At 34.3% G+C, this 23,346-nt stretch overlaps 4 protein-coding genes across 4 annotated transcripts; 1 reads left to right on the top strand and 3 right to left on the bottom strand.

Annotated features, from left to right (window-relative positions):
- Positions 1-1,271: 1,271 nt before the first annotated feature.
- On the bottom strand, positions 1,272-4,904 carry LOC149905702 (15-hydroxyprostaglandin dehydrogenase [NAD(+)]-like). Its single transcript, XM_090105665.1, has 5 exons — positions 4,806-4,904; positions 4,180-4,416; positions 3,043-3,216; positions 2,645-2,796; positions 1,272-1,577 (listed from the first exon to the last, which is right to left on the bottom strand). The coding sequence occupies exons 1-5, from the start codon at positions 4,902-4,904 to the stop codon at positions 1,430-1,432; spliced, it is 810 nt and encodes a 269-aa protein (XP_089961791.1). The 3' UTR covers positions 1,272-1,429.
- Positions 4,905-7,013: 2,109 nt separating this feature from the next.
- On the bottom strand, positions 7,014-9,639 carry LOC149905701 (15-hydroxyprostaglandin dehydrogenase [NAD(+)]-like). The gene is made up of 5 exons (XM_090105301.1): positions 9,512-9,639; positions 8,900-9,136; positions 7,885-8,058; positions 7,577-7,728; positions 7,014-7,167 (listed from the first exon to the last, which is right to left on the bottom strand). Exons 1-5 carry the CDS (start codon positions 9,608-9,610, stop codon positions 7,014-7,016), a joined length of 816 nt encoding a protein of 271 aa, XP_089961427.1. The 5' UTR covers positions 9,611-9,639.
- A 752-nt stretch (positions 9,640-10,391) lies between these two features.
- On the bottom strand, positions 10,392-18,796 carry LOC149905699 (15-hydroxyprostaglandin dehydrogenase [NAD(+)]-like). Its single transcript, XM_090105410.1, has 5 exons — positions 18,701-18,796; positions 17,884-18,120; positions 11,297-11,470; positions 10,961-11,112; positions 10,392-10,710 (listed from the first exon to the last, which is right to left on the bottom strand). The coding sequence occupies exons 1-5, from the start codon at positions 18,794-18,796 to the stop codon at positions 10,563-10,565; spliced, it is 807 nt and encodes a 268-aa protein (XP_089961536.1). The 3' UTR covers positions 10,392-10,562.
- On the top strand, positions 11,674-13,815 carry LOC149905700 (uncharacterized). The gene has a single exon (XM_090105409.1). It carries the CDS (start codon positions 11,713-11,715, stop codon positions 13,144-13,146), a length of 1,434 nt encoding a protein of 477 aa, XP_089961535.1. The 5' UTR covers positions 11,674-11,712; the 3' UTR covers positions 13,147-13,815.
- Positions 18,797-23,346: the final 4,550 nt, after the last annotated feature.

Below are 23,346 nucleotides of genomic sequence, written 5' to 3'. Positions count from 1 at the left end.
TGTTAGTTGAAAGCCCCATTATAATATGTAGCCCCATGACTCAGTTCTGGTATAAGTCTTAGATTTTTTTAAAAAAATCTAAGACTTATACCAGAAAACCAAAAAATATGAGCATAGTACACATTTTATTTATAAACAAAAATCCTACTTTATTGTCTTTTGATAGCTAATAGATACCTTGGTAATCCTAAACCTAATCTAATTCAATAATCATTATTTTGATAAAATGCTTAAACTATTAGTTTGAATGTAATAACAATGTACTGCGATTCTACACAGCTACCTAATTGATGTAGGTAGTTGATAACAAATCGCAGCTAGTCAACGACTAGCAAAGTGAGGGTAGTTGGGTCGAACGTCCGAGACCCCTAGGCACGATTCGTACGAATGCGCCACGAATGAAAGGAACGCGGCATTTTATATTCGACAGCTAGAATGTTTTGACAGGAAAAAGTGACAACCTAAGAGCAAGTGACAACTATTCATCCACAAAAATATTATATATCAAAAGTTACATACGTGTAACAATACTATACCTACTATCAGAATTTTACGAGCAGAAATTATCAAAGCAAAAATTATTACGTGGGAAATTGCCATTATGAAAATTTATAATCATTGTATCATGATAGTAATAATGTCTGCAATGCTAAATCGTTTCGCCTTGTATATCACATTTTTAAATACCTTTTTTATCTGCATTTTGCTTTGTTTCATTTTTTTGCTAAAAATTTAAATAAAATAACATCATGTCTTTAAATGCGCTTATAATATTATAGTCTAGGGTTGAATTCGTTCGATTCCGTTATTTGTGTCAGTCGACAGTCTGTCTACTTTGCAAGGTCGGCTTCGAAGGACCATTACTAGTACCACAGAATAATAACGAGTAGCTAGCTACCTACGATACTATAAAACAAATAAACTTCTTTATTTTATTGAGCCCACAATCTATTATTTATTTTTGGCATAATTTACTGAGTAACTATGACGTATAACTTCCATACGAATAAGCTATTTTTTTTTTCTTTGGTCCCTTTTAATCGATATAGTATTATTGTATGAATAATATTTTAGAAATTGAAATATTATGTTCATCTTGTTTTACTTTTGAAATAGTTTGACCCTGTGTTTTTTTTAAAGTAACTTGATAGTATCACTGATAAATTAAAATCACTTTTTTATAAATTAATATAATATCTGTTTTAATTTAATTTAATACTTTATTTTAGGAAAAAAAAAACAAATTGTTTTATAACTTGAACTGTCTCGGATATTTTTATTTTACTAAAACTGATTGCAAATGATAATATAATAAAAGTGATAATTTTTAGAGGTACAAAATATTATAAACAATGTAAAATAATACTATTGAGATCGTGGACCAAAATTAAGATTGCGATGCGTCGTGAATCCTGACGTGAATCTTCTTCTAGAAGATCGCTTCAAGGAGTATAGAGTAAGCTTTCTGTATAGCAGGAGTGATGTCTTTAGCACCTTGACCGTTTATCACGAGCCATGTACTTGCGCTTTCGCCTTGTTTACAAGCTTCAACTAAGCCTTTTGCAGCATCCTCAGCGCTGCAAAGATAACAACGTCATTTATTATAAGCCACATTATATAATATAGTATAGGCATAATATTATGTATAGTTTCCCATTGACATACAATTTTGATTGAAAAAGCATTGATTGTAATAATTATTACTGTCTCGGGCGCAAGCGAAAGATCTTAGTGCCATATCACACTAGCGGATTGCGAGCGGTTTCAAAGCGGAGCGGGTGCGCAACGAATACGTTGCGGGCGCGCAACGAACACGCCGCGGTTGCGCAGCGAATTCGTTGCGGACGCGTCATTTTGTATACTCTCGCACAAAAGCCAGCCCTTCCGCCTTGCCTAACTTCCATTCAATATTTCCATCGTTTCTGTAGCACTCAATTTTTTAACCGTACTGTGGAAATGCACTTACTTAACAGTTAACTAAAGATGTAATAACAACTGGAGTTGTTAAAAAAAGGTGCTATAAAATTGAATTACTAGGACTTTTAGAATGTACCATACATTCCAAAAGTATGTAACGACTGACCAGTATAATCTCTCCCATAGCAACGTATGTTATAAAGAGATTTTGTGAACCTAATTATGAGCAAAGTGATAGTGAGTTGCTGGTTGCTTGATAAAATTTTCTATTCACTGCTATTTATCTAATAATAAGATAGCCCTGTTTTAGTTAAGGAGCTTTAACATTTATTTCACTAATGAACTTTCTTAATGAGCAATTAAGTTATCTGATTGCATTTCGACCAAGATTTAATAGATAAAACAATACCCTAAACATTAACATGTTATGAAACTCGTAAAAAATAATGATCTCATAATTATTATACTATCACAAGTTATAAGTAACAACCAGCACGGATTCCATTTTGTTAATGAGTGTACATGACTGCGACGTAAACGTTGCGCATCTGCCACGCGTCCGCAACGAATTCGCTGCGCAACCGCAACGTATTCGTTGCGCACCCGCTCCGCTTTGAAACCGCTCGCAATCCGCTAGTGTGATATGTCACTTAGTCGTACCGGTGGTCCGTATTGTCCGTATTGTATAATGTTGTAATATAATATGTTTCATAATATTTAAACACACCTTTGAGCAGGATATTGCTTCAAGACATCATCCATATCGTCGTACAAATCACAAAAACTTTGGAACTTCTGTTTAGACAGGAGAGTGGTATTTGTTACTCCGTAGCAGATCGTCACTACTTTAACACCTGTCTTTTCATAATTTTCTTTTGACTGAAAAAAAATTGGAAACCTTAAAATTAACAACTTGTTACTTGTATTTTTTGGAAGCTAATTATTATTTAAAAACTTTCTAGCTTAAAATTAAATAAATTTTAAAAGATTACTATGTTGAAATAGCCGTGATAAGCCACCAAAGCCTATATTACGTTTTTTAATTCAACATTGCTAGAGAGAACCAACATAGGTTCTCTCGTTGGATAACATTTTTGAAGGAAGATAGTATGCTCTTTTTTTTACCCCAATACAATTACTGAACTGCAATACTGCGCTCTTTGTGCCGTTGTATACAGGCATATAGGGAGATTGGATAAGTCCCGCTATAGAAGCTATGTTGACAATAGTTCCACCTCGACCAGACTTGTCTTTACGCATAAACTCCCATGCTTTTAAGGTGCTGGTTACGAGAGCTGTCTGAAAAAAAAAGTATTTAATGCTGTTAATAAAGGAAAAAAAATAGGAGGACCATTGTTCCTGTGAATATCTTATCAATGTTACGCCTAACTAGTAGTAATTAATTATGAAGATCACGTAGTTATGTTAAAATAATTATGATGATTATTGTATTTTATGGTGTACATGTAAATAAAACAATATTATAATACAAATACTAGTCATTTATCGCTAGATAATAATAATATTATGTATTATTATCCAATTATACACAATCATTCATTTTTGTTATGTCACATCGATAATAAAATGCTTCTAGCAAGAAATGCTGAGTAATTCTTATTTATTTGAAATTAGAACTGATGTAATTTATTTTTGTTTTTTTTTTTTTTTTGGTGGCTGAAAAGTTGCCGGATCACCTCGACAGAGTTAAAGGTCACTGTGTGAGTTCGAGTTAGAAAGATGATTAGGAACTTTGTTTTGGCATTCGATTATATTTGGGGATTTTGTGCAGCTAGCTACCTCTACAACACGATGGTCACAATCTTTAAAGTATGACTTTAACTGTAGATTTAGCTTTGATTATTACCTACACAATATGAAAAGTGAGGACAAGTTCTATGAAATAAAATATATTTGGTTCCAGTACGCAAACTTCCATGAACCAGGTCTAAATTCCCAATGACCTTTCACTCGAATACCTACAGTAGTTATATTCAAGGTGTATTATAGTATTTAACATAATATTTGACAGTATATATTATATAATATAATATAATATATGAAAAGGGATTAGAATGTCGAGGTTGTTTATTTGAAATTTAAACTCCCGAATTCCATTCTTCTATTTTACTTTTTTTGTCATTCGTCAATTCTCGTAACACTACGAATTACATATCCAACAACTTGTTTAAATGTAACGTTTGCTAATTGTTCAAAATATAGGTATAATACTAATGTATTCTTATGTATTACGGTACTTACCACATTCACTTCAATAGACTTCTTATACAGCTTAGAACTATCGTTCATCAGACCCGCATTGTTAACAACAAGGTCAATGTAACCGTATTGCTTCAGAACTTGATTGTATGCAGCAATGAGTTCTTCATCACTGGTGACATCACATTTGATGAACGCCACTCGACCGGGGTATTTAGAATTTAGCTCTTGTTCCAGTTGTTTTCCAGCAATTACATCGATGTCTGTTATTGCGATATGCTGTAAGAGATTTTAAATATAATGTGAGCAATATCCAATCCAAGTCCAATAAATCCAAGGATATGTAAAATATTTGTTCAGCAACTAATGAATGACATATTCAATTTACCACGGTGACACAACTCTAATGGAGAAGGAAAGTTGCCGTTCAAAAGCTAGGTGAGAAAACTTACGAGCATTTTCCTAGCTTTTTATATACATTTTTGATCTAAACAATACACAGACTTCGAATTGGTTTTCATACCAAACTACTACTCCCTTAACTTAATCCTCCCTCCCTTAACTTAATATTTATTTCGACAAATGACAATAAAACGTAGTAGGTAACTACAAAGTGTAAAAATATTAAAGTTTAGAAGTCCTATAGAAAATAATAAATGAAGCATCACCTTCACTCCTTCCTCAAGGAATATTTTAACAGCAGCTGCACCTATTCCAATCGCTGCCCCCGTAATTAAAACAACTTTATCTTTCAAATTGCTTGACATCGTGAGGAAATAAACAACTATTGAAACCTTGGAAGTGGAAATTACGCACTGTGTGCCATACAAAAATGTATCTTCCTTTTATAATAATTAATCTAATGCTAGATAAACATGTCAAATATGCAATACTACAAGTCATTTTAGGGTTCCGTAACCAAAGTCTCCTGTACCGTGATCAAGTAAGTGACCAGTAATAATAATTAAATATGAATAAATTATAGTAGCGTATTTAATTTATATTATCATTTTAAACAGGGTCAGACCAAATATACTTCCCTGCGGGACTCCGTATACCTACATCCGCCAGCTACGAAAGCCGCGACATCAAAATTGCGAGTATTATTGTATTCATAATATGATACTCGATGACAACATCGAGAGCATTATTAAATAAGTATTAGAATAATTTTAATTGCACCACTGCCGTGCATAACAGCTATTATTCGATTACTATACTTATAATACTTAGACGAATTTTATTGTGGTTACAAATCTGAACTGTATGAAATATAAATTTTAAGAAGTTGATGAATGTGTTCCTTGTCGTTCGTGCCCTTTATGAATATGTTTAAAAAGATTAAGTTAATACCTGAAGCCATATCTCTACAGCTATTCAATAACCTGGCACCAAAACGGTGTCAAAAGCCTTCGCTGAATCTAAAATACCAATGCAGTTTTGTTTACTACATAATATTAGCTTAGACTATTTAGTTTAGACCTCTTCCCGAAATACAGCTATATTGGTTTTAAATTTAACAAGCTGTTTCATTCATTTTTTTTAATCATCAGATGATTCATATGCTGTAGTTTATTTAAGATTCAATATTCATAATTTCATCTTTTGTTCATCTGGTGTAAGCAATTCAATATAATACGCGTTTAAAAATTATTCAAGATGTCACAGACTTTAGTGTGACGTATTGGAACGTTTTCCTAACTGACGATTAATTATCAAAGCAATAATTCATAAGCGTAACTATATTATTTGCTCCTATTAAAATTTATAATAATTGTATCATCATTTATTTTTGCACTCTCTCCTGGTATGGTACCCTCGATTTTTCGAAAAAATGCTATTGCAATTATATAAAAATATAAAACAATGAGGGATAAAATATCAACTGATATTATAATCCATACACGCAACGTGGTACCGGAGAGGTTTACTGTAAGTACAGGTATATCGATAGGTAAGCTCAAAAATTATAAAAAATCATAAGGACCAATCTATGTATTTATTTAGGTACTTTAGCGTGCCCAAAGGCCGAGAAAAGATAATTGAAACTTGATTGAAACAAATTATTCAGATAAAGACAAGTGTTCCCTCTTAAATAATTTAACTTAGGTACTATTGCGCTTCTATTGCGTTTATAACCTCGTTTCGTTGTAAAAATAAAGGACAGTGAATGATGAAGCTGTTGATGTTTCGTTAAATTGCGCTTCACAACATAATTTTCTTTAAATACAGTCTTTACCGGTCGACAGATCTTTATAAATCAGCTCTACAGATCCATCAGGACCTTACAGTTATTATGAAAATAATTTAAATTATAACAAATTTATGAAGTTTAATATACAAAATCAAGTCATTTATGCACATCAAAATTAGTAAATTATATTGATTATTTTTCCGACCCAAATATCGACCAATAGAATTGCACCATTCGACGTCACGTGGTACAACCTACATGGTATTATACTGATAATTTTTTGAAAATTTTCTCTGGTCGTTGACGTCAAACTGACAGGTTGAATTCAATTGTGAAATTATTGGCCGACATTTGGGACGGAATAATAATCTCCCGAATACCACACGAGCTTCAAAAGCTCTTGTGGTATTATAAGTGAAAAGTAAAGAATGTTTCGAAACAAAGAGGAGAAATAAAAAACAAACTGTTTTGACTTTTGAAAAATCTTTTTTGATGGTTCATTCAAGTGTGTGGGAGATTTTATTTAACTCAAACTGCGTTTAAACCAAAGGATATAAAATTATACATTTGCATATAAACAAATGCTACCTTTATAATATACAGAATCTCAAGCTCGTGGACAAAATATGGCTAATAAATAAATCCAAAAATCTAAAATGTGAATCTTCAAAATTTTATGGCATTAGCTCGAAAAGATAGCTTCACGGAGTATAGAGTAGGCTTCCTGAACAACAGGAGTGATGTCTTTAGCCCCTTGACCGTTTGTCACAAGCCACGTACTTGCGCTTTCGCCTCGTTTGCAAGCTTCAACTAAGCCTTTTGCAGCATCCTCAACGCTGCAAAAATAAGAATGGCATTTATTATCAGCAATATGTATAGCATAATAATTATACAGAAGTTTATCAATGTTTCCAAGACATGTTTTATCTTTGTGTAATACCATGTATGAAATACCAATCTAGGAAGAAGTAGCAAAAAGTATTATTAGACCATGGACTTCTAAATAAGTGAGTTGTTCCCGGTTTGTCTGTAATATTTTCGGAAGTGACAACTAATTTGAAAAATAATTTTATTCGATTCAGTGAATATGACAAACTGGAAAACTTGTTTTGAACAAAGGAATTGCAACCAGACTTAATATGATTAACTTCAAAAAGTCTAACCCAAAAATAAAATGTAATGTATCCGATGATGTGAGCTTTTGAGAATATTGTGTTATATAATATTATAGTGATTATAACTCACCTTTGAGCAGGAAATTGCTTCACGACATCATCCATGTCTTCATACAGATCACAAAAACCTTGTAACTTTTGCTTAGACAGAAGACTAGTATTTGTTGCTCCGTAGCAGATCGTTACTACTTTAACACCTGTCTTTTCATAATTTTCTTGCGCCTGAAATAACAATAAACAAAAAAAACCTCGAAACCCGATTATTTTTTATGACAAGGTTTCTGTAAATAAACTTCTACTTTTTACAAAGTAAAGTTCTATTTCTTTCAATGTAAAGGCAATAATATAAGCAAAGTATAAAGAATGCTCTTTACTTACTCCAATACAATTACTAAACTGTATTACTGCACTCTTAGTGCCGTTATAAACAGGCAAAAATGGATTTTGGATTAATCCCGCTATAGAAGCTATGTTAACAATAGTTCCACCTCGACCAGACTTGTCTTTACGCATATCCTCCCACGCTTTTAAGGTACTGGTTACAAGAGCTGTCTGAAAACAAACGTTATTCGTTCTATTAAAAAAATCTTTAGTTGACATTTGGAAAATAAATGAAAAATATTCGTAATATTGTTTCAATTCCTTTGTTCCTAGAATATTATTATTAGTAATCTAAACCTTAAACCACAGAACTTATCTTAGGTAAGTGATACTTTGTGCCCTCTTCACAATGGGCAGCTTTAGCCCAATAAATTCTCTTCAATGTTTGCCGCCACTATGATTATAAATATCTATCTTCTCTATCTCTCTATATCACACTGTAATGACGGCCGATCATAGACATTTCGGCTCTCTACACTATCGTGATTGCCTCTAATGGCCCAACACTGCCCATTGTGAAGAGGGCCCAAAGTATCACTTACCTAAGATAAGTTCTGTATTATGTTTTGTGTATATAATTATGTTTTGTGCTTCATGAGAACATAAAAAATCAATTCAAGGGCATATATAACATAAATTCTAATGTCATTTATCAATTAATAAAATTGTATATTACATAATCACATTTCTGTTATCACTTGCCCGTGTGGGGAATTGATAATTGCAGTTCCATGTTTATAGCAGAAAGTGCTGAGTCATGAGATATGGATCAATATTCAGAAAAAAAATTGATCACGAGGCAGGATATGACCTTGTCACGCCTATAACTATCGCAAGGCCTTGGGCTATGTCGGATTCTTAAATTATGGCAAGGCCTGAGCTCTCGGCTATAACTTTGAAATTAATTAATATACTCTCATCTCTTTAGCAAATCTAGATTCTCTCTACATCTCCAGTTACACGTGAAGCTTACTTTACATACTTCAGATAAATGAGAATAAATTACACTCACAATATTCACTTCAATCGACTTCTTGTACACCCTAGCACTATCATTCATCAGACCCGCATTGTTTATAACAAGGTCGATGTAACCGAATTGTTTCAGAACTTGATCGTAAGCAGTAAAAAGTTCATCATCACTAGTGACGTCACATTTGATGAACGAGACTCGACCGGGGTATTTAGAATTTCGCTCTTGTTCCAGTTGTTTACCAGCAGTTACATCGATGTCCGTTATTGCGATATGCTGTAACATACAAATATATTTTCAATACAATATTTAAGTTTCAAACAGAAATTCAAATGTTTTTCCATTGCATTCAAATTTTGTCAAATTTTAATCGTTTGTGGTCAATTTTCTGTAAAAAAAATAATTATGCTGTCGGCATAAATTGATTATTTATGTTCAGTCATCGAATATCGACCTTTATCGATAGGTATTATTTTTTAACTTATGCGAAATATTTTTATATTAAATTGCCCTAACTCGCTTTTCAATTTAATAGATCAATCAATGAATGATATTTGTCCACAGTGAATTATAACATCTTTAATTTTAAGATAAGGTCATCCAAGGCTCCACACAAATATTTCTCAAAGATAAATTAAAATAAAATATCACCTTCACGCCTTCTTCAAGCAATATTTTTACAGCAGCTGCACCTATTCCAATCGCTGCCCCCGTAATTAGAACAACTTTGTCTTTCAAATTGCTCGACATTGTGCGGCACTAAACCACTCTGTATAAACCTTCTAAGTAGAAATTACGCACTGCTTGCAATATGTAAATACATTTTTATTTTATAATCAATCTAATGCCAGATAAACTTGTTAAGTATGCGATATTACAAGTCATTTTAGGGTTCCTCACCCAAAGGGTAAAATGTATTTCTTAAGCCGCTATCAAAATTAAATATAAACATAGAATAAATAAATATGGAGTTCCCGTGCAATAACTAAAAGTATTTAGTGTTATTTGACATAAATTATTCATTATTCATAATATAAACAGGGTGGGACCAAGTATGCTTCCCTGCGGGATTTCGTATATAGCCGCGATATCAGAACCATAAGAAATGTTAACCTTATTTTTTTTAAACTAACCCATTAAGGTATTTTTTAAGTCTAAGTTCATTACTTTTATACCATATCGTTCAAACTTCTCAAAAAATCAGGCACTGACACAGACACTTCAAACAGTGTCAAAAGCATTGGCAAAAACCATAAAAATATACAAGATTTTATTAGTTGATTTGATATTGTTATATTATGCTTTTTCAAATTTCTCTCGTTAATTACCTACTTCTCTCTGATGATGCGTGTTTGTAAGGTTATTAAGGCTTGAAATGATAAAAAAAATCAAATTGCTTTGAACGAACATTTTAGGCTGAGCCTTAAAAACGTCTCGAGCATTTTTATTTTAATCACACTAGTTAGTTTCAATTCAATTGACACAAACCAATAAAAACAAAAGAAAAAAAACATGTAAAGATCTTGTTATTGTTCAAAATTATGTTTATGCTGGACAAAAGATGTTACGATCTTGGACCTAAATAAAAGTGTAGTGCGTCGTGAATCGTGGTGTGAATTTTCAATCAAAATATAGTTGGCATAGTATTAGATGGTGATCAGAAGTATCTATTTAGTAATCTGTACTCCTACTACTGTTAGTTTTAAAATGCTGATTCAAGGAGTGCTGTGTAGGCTTTCTTCACACCCGGGGTGACGTCATGAGCGTCTCTGTCGTTGATCACGAGCCAAGTACTGGCACTTTCGCCTTGTTTACACGCTTGAATCAAGCCTTTTGCAGCTGACTCCACTCTGCAACAATTACGATTTCATTTATTGTAAGCATAATCATCATCAGCCCATATTATGTTCTCACTGCTGGGACACGGGCCTCCCAAGTTAAGGTATAATATTGTAAATTATTTTTCAATGCCAAGCAATTTTAAAAATACAATCTTTGAATAAAATAGGTACCAAATTTACATAGAATGGAGAAGTAAAAGTATTATTTTTCATTTTACAATAAATTGTACTTTAATTCTACTAAATGTATAAAACGCACCTTTGAACAGGAAATTTCTTTATTATTTCGGGAACATCTGGGTACAAATCACTAAAACTATGCAGCTTTTGATTAGAAATGAGACTTGTATTTGTTGGTCCGTAGCACACTGTAAATACTTTAACACCGGTCCTTGCATAATTTTGTTCGGCCTGAAATAAACAAAAGAATGAAAATTATTATAATTAGTATTTAATTCGATGATGCCACTAATTGTCCTCTTAGTAGTACTTATTTTAAACTGATCTATTAGCTTCAATAAACTAGAACTAGGAGGACAACATTTTTTAAACAAGTATTTTAAAAAAATTGTCTAAAGACTACAATTCTTCTTACCCCAAGGCAATTGCTGAATTGTATTACTGCGCTCTTAGTAGCATGATACACAGGCATAAAAGGAGCTTGTACTAGTCCCGCTATAGAAGATATGTTGACAATACTTCCACCTCGTCCAGACTTGTCTTTACGCATAAACTCCCATGCTTTTAAGGTACTCGTTACGAGAGCTGTCTGAAAGTACAAGTATTTCGTGATGCTAAGAAAGGTGTAACAATGAGTAACTAATAGGTATTCGGTAGTTTTTTCTCGATCTTTGTTGTGTCGGAGAAAACACGTGCCATTGAGATTTTTGTTAATTAACTTGTTGAGAACACTCTTTTTTAGTGTAAACTGGTAGTGATAACCAAATTTGTGATTGTCTCTATATATATATATTGGGGTAAGCGTTTATTTACTAACTTTCCTCACCCATCATGAATCCTGATCCTCCCGACCCTGGTAAACCTCCTGACATCCAGGGTGAGGTGATGGAAGCGGAGCATACAAGTAATAAGAGACAACGGTCAGAGCCATCCGTTGCTGATACAGATATGATCCCCCCTAAAAGACATGTTACAGTTAACAACTACGCGATCGCATCGTCTCAAAGTTCATATGTGGATCCCATTTTATCTAATCCCATTACATATTCCGACAATGACAGTGGTCCCTTTATTGTCTATGTGTCCCGTACAGAGGCCGATCCTGCGGCGGGTTTAACCATCAGACCGATCAAATTTGGATCTTTCCTTTACAACAATCGTGTAGCTAACATAGCCAAGGATGGAGTTAAAGCTATTGGACGTAATAAAATTTCTGTAGAATTCAATACCGCTTGTGACGCAAATAATTTTATAAATTTCCCCCCTCTTAAAGATTCAAATTACCAAGCCTCCATTCCAACTTTTCACATCACTCGTATGGGCATTGTCAAAGGTGTCCCTACGGAGTGGTCTATGGAAGAATTTATCAGCCATGTGGATTTCCCAGGTGGAAGAGGCAAAATATTGAAAGCCAGACGGCTTAATAAAAAAATTAGAATAGATGGTGTTACTTCATGGTCACCATCTCAAACCGTTGTTTTGACCTTTCAAGGCCAAGTTCGTCCAGAAAGAATATACTGCCTTTACAACTCCATGCCAGTAGAAGTGTACCAATACCCCACAATTCAATGTTATAAATGCTGTCGGTTTGGACATGTACGCGACCAATGTCGCTCTAAGGAACGTTGTTTCAAATGCTCACAGGCCCATTTGGGCGACTCTTGTCCAATTTTAGAGTCTGATGCAACATGCCTCCATTGTACTGGTAAGCATTATGCCACTGATAGGAAATGCCCCGAACAAGCTAGGCAAAAGGCCATTAAGCAGTTAATGGCATCTGAAGGGATATCTTTTGAGGAGGCTTCTAGAGTCATCCCGTCAGCTCGTAGATCCTATGCTGAGAATATTCAGATACAGAATCCTTTATCTATACATTCCCAAAGCCTCCCGTCTTCCCAATTTAATCCTCCTATCCAATCAACACCTAATGTTTCATACAGAAAAACAGTCACTAAGACCCCCCGTTCCCGAGCTCCTCTGGGTAAGTCTTATGATAAGGATGCACATCATTCTATCATTCGTGAACCTCCCTCCTCCCTTTCTAATGGTTGTGCTCTCCCTAATACGGGCTCTTCACTTCCTTTTGATGAACATCTACTTAATATGTGTTTATCTTTTATAGAGACTTTACTTTCTTATCCCCACCAGTTACCGTCCAACGTTGCCGAAAGATTATCCCGTTTCTCATCAATCCTCAATTATGGATCTAGTGTTTCTGCAATGGAACGCCCAGAGTATCCGTCCCAAGAAGCACGAGATTTTTGAATTAATAACCAATCATAAACCTTTGGTTCTTGCTATCTCAGAGACATGGTTAATGCCCGGTTCTCGGTTTAGGGTTCCGGGCTATTCCTGTCTTAGAGACGACAGAGCTGATGGTTATGCTGGCTGTGCTCTGCTCTTGAATAACAGTATTCCCTTTTCACAAATTCCACTTCCCCATCATGGCTGTAACTTTAATGCAGTTGCAGCTAGAGCTGCTAATATATCAGTCTTATCCGTTTATGTTCCTCATCCCCATCCTAGTTTTATTCCAGAGCTTTCCTTAATCATCTCCTCTCTTCCTCCCCCTGTTATTATTATGGGTGACTTTAATGGCCACCATACTTCTTGGGGCTCGTACATTTGCGACTCCTTTGGATATCTTTTGGTTGACCTCTTTGAAGATCTGAATATGTGTATTATTAACGATTGCCTTCCTACCCGTAGAGTCTCCCCATTACAAAATCCTAATACTGTAGTGGACTTAACAATTTGCTCTTCTGTCTTAGCTCCTTCCTTTTCTTGTTCTACGCTTTCCTCTACTCATGGGAGCGACCATTTTCCAATCCTCATCTCCTGCTCACGCACAGTCCATGTTCCCACTAGAGCTTTCCCACCTTTGCTCAAATTTAAGTTAGGCAATGCCGACTGGGAGAAATTTGCCAACTCCCTTGATACCAAAATAAGTAATCTCCCAAATGCTTCACCTGAGAATTGTTTGGGATCTTATTCTCTTTTTGTTAACTGTCTCGAGACTACTGCTACCGAATCTTTCCCATTGAAAACTTATTCAACTCTGTCTTTTAAGAAGCTATCCCCTCCCTGGTGGGACCATGAGTGTACTGCCATAGTTAAGGACCGTAAAGAAGCCGAGCTAAGATATGATTCCAGTATGTCTTATGAGAACTTTATTAATTATAAGAAAATTGCAGCACGAACTAAACGGGTGCTATCAAAAAAAAAGAAACAGGGTTGGATCCGTTTCTGTGAGAGCTTATCTCCAAAAACCCCGCCATCATTAATGTGGAATAGTATTCGCCGTTTCCGTGGAGCTCTATGTGATAAAAATAGAGTATCCAACAACTCAGACGTTTGGCTTGATGATTTCATTGACAAACTATCCCCTCCATTTGTCCCCTCTTCTGATCATTTTCCTTGTCCTCCCCATAATTTAGTATCATACGACAGTATGGATTGCCCATTCACCTTGCAAGAACTTGTTACGGTTCTTGATGGCTTAAAAGACTCATCCCCTGGGGTTGACGGTATACCATATTCTTTTCTTTGCAAGTCAGGCGATCAAACAAAATCTTTTTTTCTAAATTTAATTAACATTTTCTTTTTACATGCCATCATTCCGGACTCTTGGAAATCCCAGCTTATTATTCCTATCCCCAAACCCGGCAAGGATCCCCTTAACCCCAATTCCTATAGACCAATCGCCCTGTCTTCTACCTTAGCCAAAATCACCGAACACCTTATTAAAAATCGTCTAGAATGGCTGGTCGAGAACAGGGGCCTCCTAGCTAGTTCCCAATATGGCTTTAGGAAAGGTTTGAGTGTATTAGACAGTCTTAGTATTTTAACAACTGACATTCGTTCCTCTTTTCACAATAAACAGTATTTGGTTGGCGTATTTCTGGATGTAGTTTCAGCGTACGATAATGTTCTTCTTCCAGTGCTCAGACAGAAAATGTTACAGCTGAGTTTGCCTGAGAGGATGATACATTTCATCTTCAACTTATTAATGTTGAGGACGATACAAGTACGCTGTTCTAAAGACACACCTACTAGACATGTATTTAAAGGCCTCCCTCAAGGTTCCGTTTTGAGTCCATTATTGTATTCTATATACACCTGGGATTTGGATAAAGCCATTCCATCGTATTGTAGCGTTCTGCAGTATGCGGACGATATAGCATTGTATACTTCGTCAGAGAATATGGATGTGATTACCTTTCGACTTAACAGCGCCTTATCTTATTTGGAAAATTGGATGAACGATCATGGCTTGTCACTATCGCCCAGCAAAAGCAATGTAGTTGTGTTCACGAAAAAACGCTTGATCCCACAGCCGGTAATATTACTAGAAAACTCCTCAATCCCTGTAGTCAACAAGATTAAATTTCTAGGGGTGGTGCTTGACCAAAAGCTGAATGGTATGGCTCACACTAACTACATTTCTCAGAAGTGCGAAAAGGGTATTAATGTTTTACGCTCCCTAGCTGGTGTTTGGTGGGGATCACATCCATATTGTCAAAAACTAGTTTATAATGCTATAATCCGTAGCCATTTGGATTATGCGTCGTTCATCTTAGAACCTTGCAATAAAACAGCTTTAATAAAATTGGACAGAATACAATACAAGTGTCTGCGACTCATTATAGGTGCCATGAAGTCTACCCCAGTCAATGCCCTTCAGGTAGAATGTGTAGACCCTCCTTTATATCTCCGCCGTCAATATCTGTCAGACAAGTATTTCTTTCGGCTTATACAATTATCCTCTCATCCCCTTCTTCCTAAAATTCGAAATCTACTTCAAATACTTACTCTAAATAACCTCCGTCGTCCATCTGATTTTCCTTGCCTACTTAAAAGTCTCATCAAATTTAACCGCCTTCCGGATCCAACATCCCAATTTAGTATCCATCCTTTATATTCAACTCCGTTTCATGCACTAGTTTTTAACCCCAACATTAATATGAGTTCTGGTATTCAAAAATATGCTCCAGATTCTAATGTTGCTTTTAACTGTCTGGTTTCTTCCCACTGGCGTGGTTATAATCTTTTTTTTACGGATGCCTCAAAAGTGTCAAAACATCTTGCTGTAGGGGTTGCTGTATGGCACCATAACTCTAACACTATTTTACAATTTAAATGTCCCCCTCTCTCTTCTGTTTTTACTGGTGAAGCCACAGCTATCTTGGAAGCTCTCAATTTTATCGACTCTCATAATCTCCAAAATTCAGTTATTTTTTCGGACTCCCTCAGCTGTCTTCAGACTATTACTTCTAACCCTTTCCGCTCAAAGTCTAAATTTCCTATCATCTTTCTAATAAAATCCGCACTTTACAACTGCTTCAGAAAAGGGCTTCAGGTAGATTTAGTACATATTCCAAGCCATTCTGGTATTGTAGGCAATGAGAAAGCTGACGTTCTGGCTAAATCTGCCATTCAACATGGTACTCTGGAGCATTACTCTAATTATGCCCACGATCTCTCTTCTCTTTCTAAGGATCGCTTGGATCATACATGGAACAGTCAGTGGAAAAATTCAACCAAAGGGAAATTTTATAGAGATATCCAACCCTCAATTCCACGTAAGCCCTGGTTCTTCCGTTTCCCTAATATAGACAAGCCTACTGTTTCCACCATTTGCCGCCTCCGTTTGGGTCACAATACCACTCCTAATCATTTATTTAAAATTCATGTTCGTGACCATTCTCTCTGTGAGTGTGGTATAGACGAAGGAAGTTATGACCATTTATTCTTTGTTTGCCCTAAGCTCCGTATCTCACTTCTGGATATCCTTCCCCCAGATGTTCCCCTCCCTACTAATTTTAAGTGTTTACTTTGCCTTGTCCCTACCTCATTTGTGAATATCCTATCAAAATTTATCAATTTTAACAATCTAAAATTTTGAACTCCCACTGACTACCTATACCTATTTTATGTTATGCTTTTGTGATGTGTTGTGTTGTCTATAACTAATATTTGTTCTTTGTCAGGTTATACAGCTCCATGTAAGAAGTCTTTCAGTAAATAAAAAGTAAATCATCTCAACCGTGATTTTTCCTCAGCACAGAGCACGCTTAACATAAGCATTAACTTAAACTGACCATCCGTTCAAAACTTGACATTGGCAGAATCCGTCCTCACTGGGATCGGGAGTTGCCATTTGAAAAAGAAGAAGAAGAAGGTATTCGGTAGACACATATTTTTTCGAATATATTTTCCTTCTTCGTGAAGTCCCATTAAATCACGTTAAACTATTTCCAAAGATTGAAATTATTTGAAACCAATACAATAGATTGACTTTACGTGGTGTCCCAGTACAAAACAATACAAGGAAGTATAAAATCTACCGTAGTAACGAACTTTATCGTTTGATAATATATTTTAGAAACACAATCATAAGACGTGACTGTGTGCAAAACTGATAATTACAGGAAAATGTTTTAGCTCAATAATGCTGAGTATAAAATATAGAGAGATAGAGATTGATCTAGTAGCCAGTATTAAATTAAAGATTTTAAATTGATAGGTCACCGTCTCAAACCTAAACATTTTTTTACAAAAAATACTAGCCTTAAAGTTATTCCTACGAATAAAATTTATTCAATGGACAAATCGAATTCAGCATATTTTCGCGATATCTGGCATCCAAAAACTTTGAACATGTTGTATTCACTTTTTTTGGTTGTTTGGAAGAAATTGCTGTTAAGCAATAAAGCCGCCAATTGCTTAGTATAATATCCTGATTTTGTCAAACTTTGTGTGTGCAATAAAGAGTACCTATATAAATAAATAAATAATAAATAAACATGAACGTTATTTTGAAATAATTCCCGACCTTCGCTAACCTACGTTGGCCATCGTCTTCTTTGTAAGTAGGTGTAATTTTTCTCTTTTAACAATCCATAATATACTACGTACTATAATATTCTACGTATTAGACTTCCAGCAAAGTGTACAAATATAACCTTAGTGATAGATATAGGTATAAAGGTATAACCTTACCACATTCACTTCAATCGCCTTTTTGTAAACCTTAGGACTATCGTTCATCAAAGCTGCATTGTTAATAACAAGGTCTATGTATTCATTTTCTTTCAGAACTTGATCGTATGCTGCAAAAAGTTCTTCATCTTTGGTGACGTCACATTTGATGAACGAGATTCGACCAGGATATTTAGAATTTAGTTCATCTTCTAGTTGTTTTCCAGCATTTTCGTCGATATCTGTTACTGCAATGTGCTGTAAGATATTTTGAATACGAATTACATAATGTTTAAGTACAAATAATATGAATAATATTTTTTTTCCAAAAAAAATAAGGAAGCTTAGAAACAAAATTGTAATTATTTACACACTTGTAATGTTTCATTCTGACGAGAAGATCCGGTATAATGTGCATTTCAATTACTCCGAAATTTATATAAATATAAATTCTGATAGATGGCGCTATATTAAAATCGATGTGAATGACAATTATTGTTTAATCTTCTTTGAACACTGACACAGAAAGTCTAGGCAAAATTAATTGGACCAACCGGAAGATACTTGTTTACAAATTAAAAAAAAGTATCATCAAAATCAGTTCACCAGTCGAGGTATCGAAACCAAAAATACAGATGAATTGAGAACCTCTTTGCTTTTGAAGTCAGTTGAAAAATGTTCAGCTTTTAATGATTTTTCATTTTAAAAATATTTTATTCGACATACTTTAAGCTTACGACTATAAAACAGAGCAACTGCAGAGAGGAAAATATTTGTACCTACTAACATTTTTCTTCTATGTTCCACATAATATATACCAAAAAATACACAGAATTACCTTCACTCCTTCTTCAAGAAATAATTTCACAGATTCTGCGCCTATTCCGATCGCTCCTCCCGTAAGAAAAACAACTTTATCTTTCAAATCGTACATTTTTCCTCAATAAACACCACAGTGTAAATAAATAATTTTGGCACTTGCTGTATATAAATGTATCCCTATTTTAAAATTTATCTAATAGCTGATAATCAGGCTATGCGATACGCTAATCTTATACTAGCTCTTGCCTGCAGCTTCGTCCGGTCAAGGAGGTAATATTATGAGTTATATGCAGGCACTACTAGTACCTAACTGTTTGGTGCCAACTGCCAGCTTATTTATTTTATTATAATTATAGGGTGGTAAAAAAATGTACGGTAGTCACAACGGTAGTCTTCTGAAATTTTAAAAAGTAGACATGTTTATAGTTTTACAGAAACGAGATCTGTTAGATTGCCAAATTTCAGTTTCTTATACCTATATCTCTTATAGTTTCCGAGATAAAAGTGATATTATAAATACTCATGAAGTCTTCTTAATCTTTTCTGCCTTAATATAAATTGTATTATTAGTTAAACATTATTCAATGTTTAAGGGAGCATTTTTATGATTTTATTTTTCATTCTATAATTGTTTTATCATCACAACACTAATCAATATCAATGAGGAAAAAAATACATGCATTAGTCACGCAAATCTTTTTAACAACGAGGATGTTTAAATTGAAATTAATTACAATTTGTTGCCCTTCTGAACATCGTACCGCCCTACTAACCTAAAATAATTAATATCCCACCGAAATATTTTCATGTAAAATGTTCCAAAGATGCGACTATAGGGTTTGCACTCTGAAAAGTTGTTAGTTCCTATGACAAATGACAGCGCTATCTAGGTCTTCTCGCGCCGGCTCTTTCCCTCATTGGAAATAATACTGCTATAAGACATCATAATATGGTAAATCCCGGTTCTCATGTAGAACCATTCTAAGGCCGCATTTCCATCTGCAAGAAAACTTCCGCAAGAAATGTCCGACAGTCTGTCTGACAGCAGCTTGCAAGTCTAAGGCCGCGTTTCCTGCAAGTAACTCTAGCTTCACGACCTTAACTATTAACAAACTATATAGTATATAGCTAAGTTAAAAAACATAACCCGAAATGGCCAAGTCTCATATTTTAAATATGGTATTCCGTATTGTAATACAAAAAGCTACAGAATCGATTTTGATTAAACTTGCACTGATCGATAAATTGCATACCCTAAATTACTTCCATTCGACGTTTAGTTTTTGAGTTATACGTAGATATACACATAGAAACAAAGATACACTAGAAAACGTGTTTAGAAGCTGTTATAAAACGAAACTATTCATGCAATAAAAAGGGCGTAATTTTAACACATTTTACTCGGTTCAATTTCCCAGGTAAGCAAATTTTCGTAAATAGGTATATGAAAGGAGTGTTCACTTTTTTCAGATAATTGCATTTTTTATATATCAAGAATAGTTTCCATCAGAAAATTAAAAGGAATTCCCGTACTACTTTACGGTCCGTAATCTCATTGGCCAAGCGTGGGTTGGTCATTACTCACATTGTTTTCCATCACTAGCCAAAGGTGAATTGAATAAAGTGCAGATAAATCTATAGATACTGCAGATATAATCATAATTATATAAACATATATACATATACCTATTGTTAATGATGTTTTAAGTTTAACAGTTAAACCAAATAGAAATCTAGCAATACCTATAGCAATATCTATCTTTATTATAAGTTACTAGATTTCCGCCCGCGGCTTCGCCCGCATTTTCAAAGGAAACCGCATAGTTCCCGTTCCCGTGGGATTTCCGGGATAAAACCTATCCTATGTGTTAATCCAAGTTACCCTCTATATGTGTGCTAAATTTCATTGCAATCGGTTCAGTAGTTTTTACGTGAAAGAGTAACAAACATCCATACATCCATACATTCATACATCCATACATCCATACATCCATACAAACTTTCGCCTTTATAATAGTATTAAGATTAAGATTATTAAGATAAGATTTATTTACTCACAATAATAGGTATGAATCATAAATATTGAAAACAATTGAATTGATAACATAATGATATGCTTAGATGATATTATGATTCGATATTTCCTCTGATAGCATTCGTAATTGAAATTAAATTTCTTATATTTATATATACTCATGCAATGCCTAAAGACCGGAAACGATCATTAAACGAAACAATAAGTATAGTTAAAATAAACCTAAATAAACACCATTAATACTCGTGAAATTATTGTATTATCACCAAAATTATCATCGATCCTTGATACGTCAAAATGTACTCTAATTTCAAAATCGAGCCATAAGGAGTCCGTTACATACAAACATACAAATAAAGATTAAAGCTAATAAAAATGGCAAGCGCGGATACAGGGGGGGGTCACGGGGTCATGACCCCCCCCTGGGCTAGGTCCACGACCTAAGTGGACCACTAATTTAATATTAACTTTTTTAAATTAACAAATTAATACTGTTCAACATGATGTTTTTATTGAATTTTGAGACATAAAAGTAATATAGAACAATGAAATCAATTACAAACGGTAACGGAAGAGAATATAACAAAAATTATAGAAAAAGTTTATTAGGGTCGACCTGTGGTCGTAATTTAAGGATAAAAAAGGGTTTTTCGATTTTTAAAAAAATCTATAACTGCGGAATAAAGTGTAATGGTAAAGTTGTATGTACATAATTATTTTTTTTCTACAACTTTTGCTGTTACACTTTTCACACAAAACCTCAAATATCGAAATATCCCAGTTCGTGGATAAGAAATAAAATAGCAAAATTTTTTTTAAATGAACAATAGAAAATACAGTCAAATTACAAAAAAAAATCGGCTAAATGCGCGTCGGACTCGCGCACCGAGGACTCCGAGCAAACATATTTTTTCATTATGTTGTATCTTACAATTTTGTTTAAAGGATTTTTTCTTTATCTGTGCTTGTAAGTGCTTAAGTCGTTGCTTTTAACCAAATTTCAAGACTGTGTTCACGGGAAGTACCTTGTAAGTTTTGATTGATGATTCCCTTGCAAGTATAGTTGCGAATTACAGAATATGCGGCTCTAATTGCTTTTTCTTTAGATTGCGTTGACATAGAATTTGAATTAAATAAGAGATTTAAGTTATTATAGACCTGAGTTCTGATGTGAATATCAATTAAATACATGTAGATGTTCATGAGTAAAGGGATTGTTCGTTTAAAATGATTTAAAAAATATATTTTTAATTAAATAATTAGGGTTTTCGTAGTTATTACTACTTTTTACTCAATTTCAAGACTGTGTTTATGGGACAGAGTGCTCCCTGCAGGTATTGATTCCCTTGCTAATGTCGAAATCCTACGGTCTACGGTCCCTTGATGCTGTGAAAAATTGAAACGTTTTAGTCAACGCAATCAAAAGATGCAGCTGTAAATGCTGAAATTTTTCGCAAAATTCGACTCTCCCTAAGAAATCAAAACCTACAGGGTAGTTCCCAAGTACACAGAGTCATGAAATTTAGTACAATCAAACGTCTTATAACGCAGACTAGCTTACCTAGCTTACCTAGCTTACCTAGCTGTGAAAAAATCAAACTTATGAGCCAACGCAATCAAAAGATACAGCCGTTTATGCTGTAAATTATCGCAAATTTCGACATTATCGCAAGGGAATCAAAATCTATAGGTATTGTGCTACTTGTGTCAGCACAGATGGAGGAAAAATTGCTAAAACATACATTTCATGCTTATCAACATTCGCAAGTGTTGCCAGGAATCAAAACCTACAGGGTACTTCCCGTGAACACAGAATCTTGATATTTAATCTTTATTTAATAGAAACTTACGTCTTATAGCACAGATAAAGGAAACATTGCAAAAAGCATAAATTTAATATTAAAATTTAAAACATATAAAAATGTTTGTACGGAACTCTTGAATCCGACTCGCACTTGACCAATTTTTTTTTAAATCTACGTATCAATTAAATTACCAAAATATAGCTTTTGAAAATTGCCCACGTCTATGTGACCCCCCCCCCCTGGCACTAAGGCTGGATCCGCCCTTGAAAAATGGTTCAAAATGCGTTGTGGGCCTGTGCCCATCCTGTTCCACATCACAAAAATAGTGTTATGGCTCTTATGAAAACGCATTGTGAAAAATAAGAAGTGCCATGACTCGTTTTAAATATTACCTACTAGCGGCCCGCCCCGGCTTCGCCCGTGGTACATATTTACGTTTTCTCTACATAAAAACCATCCTCGTACTTCAAGGAATATAATAAAAAAAGAATTATCGAAATCGGTTCAGCCGTTCTCGAGTTATGCGCTTACCAACACATTTTGCGATTCATTTTTATATATAAGATTACATATTTTATTTTGTTTTTTTTCTGTTTGCGTTTTTTCTTTACAATGCGTAATTCATTTTTACATGAATTATTGAAACTAGCGTAATTATAATCTCTTTCGAGATTTAGGTACTGTGCGTCAGCGCCGTCGACGAGGTACAGAGTTTTGACTTTTGATAATATTGATAAACATTACATAATATTACAATATAACCTACTATAAAATCTGCTTATACATTTGAGATATTAACAAAATATTGATTGATACATAACT

This window comes from Colias eurytheme, chromosome 9, assembly GCF_061535395.1.
Source record: "Colias eurytheme isolate Ceu_HAF_F1 chromosome 9, ilColEury1 Martin Lab GWU primary, whole genome shotgun sequence".
NCBI classification, from domain to species: domain Eukaryota; kingdom Metazoa; phylum Arthropoda; class Insecta; order Lepidoptera; family Pieridae; genus Colias; species Colias eurytheme.
The sequence above is the reverse complement of the archived record's forward strand: the minus strand, read 5'-3'. Positions and strand labels throughout refer to the sequence as shown.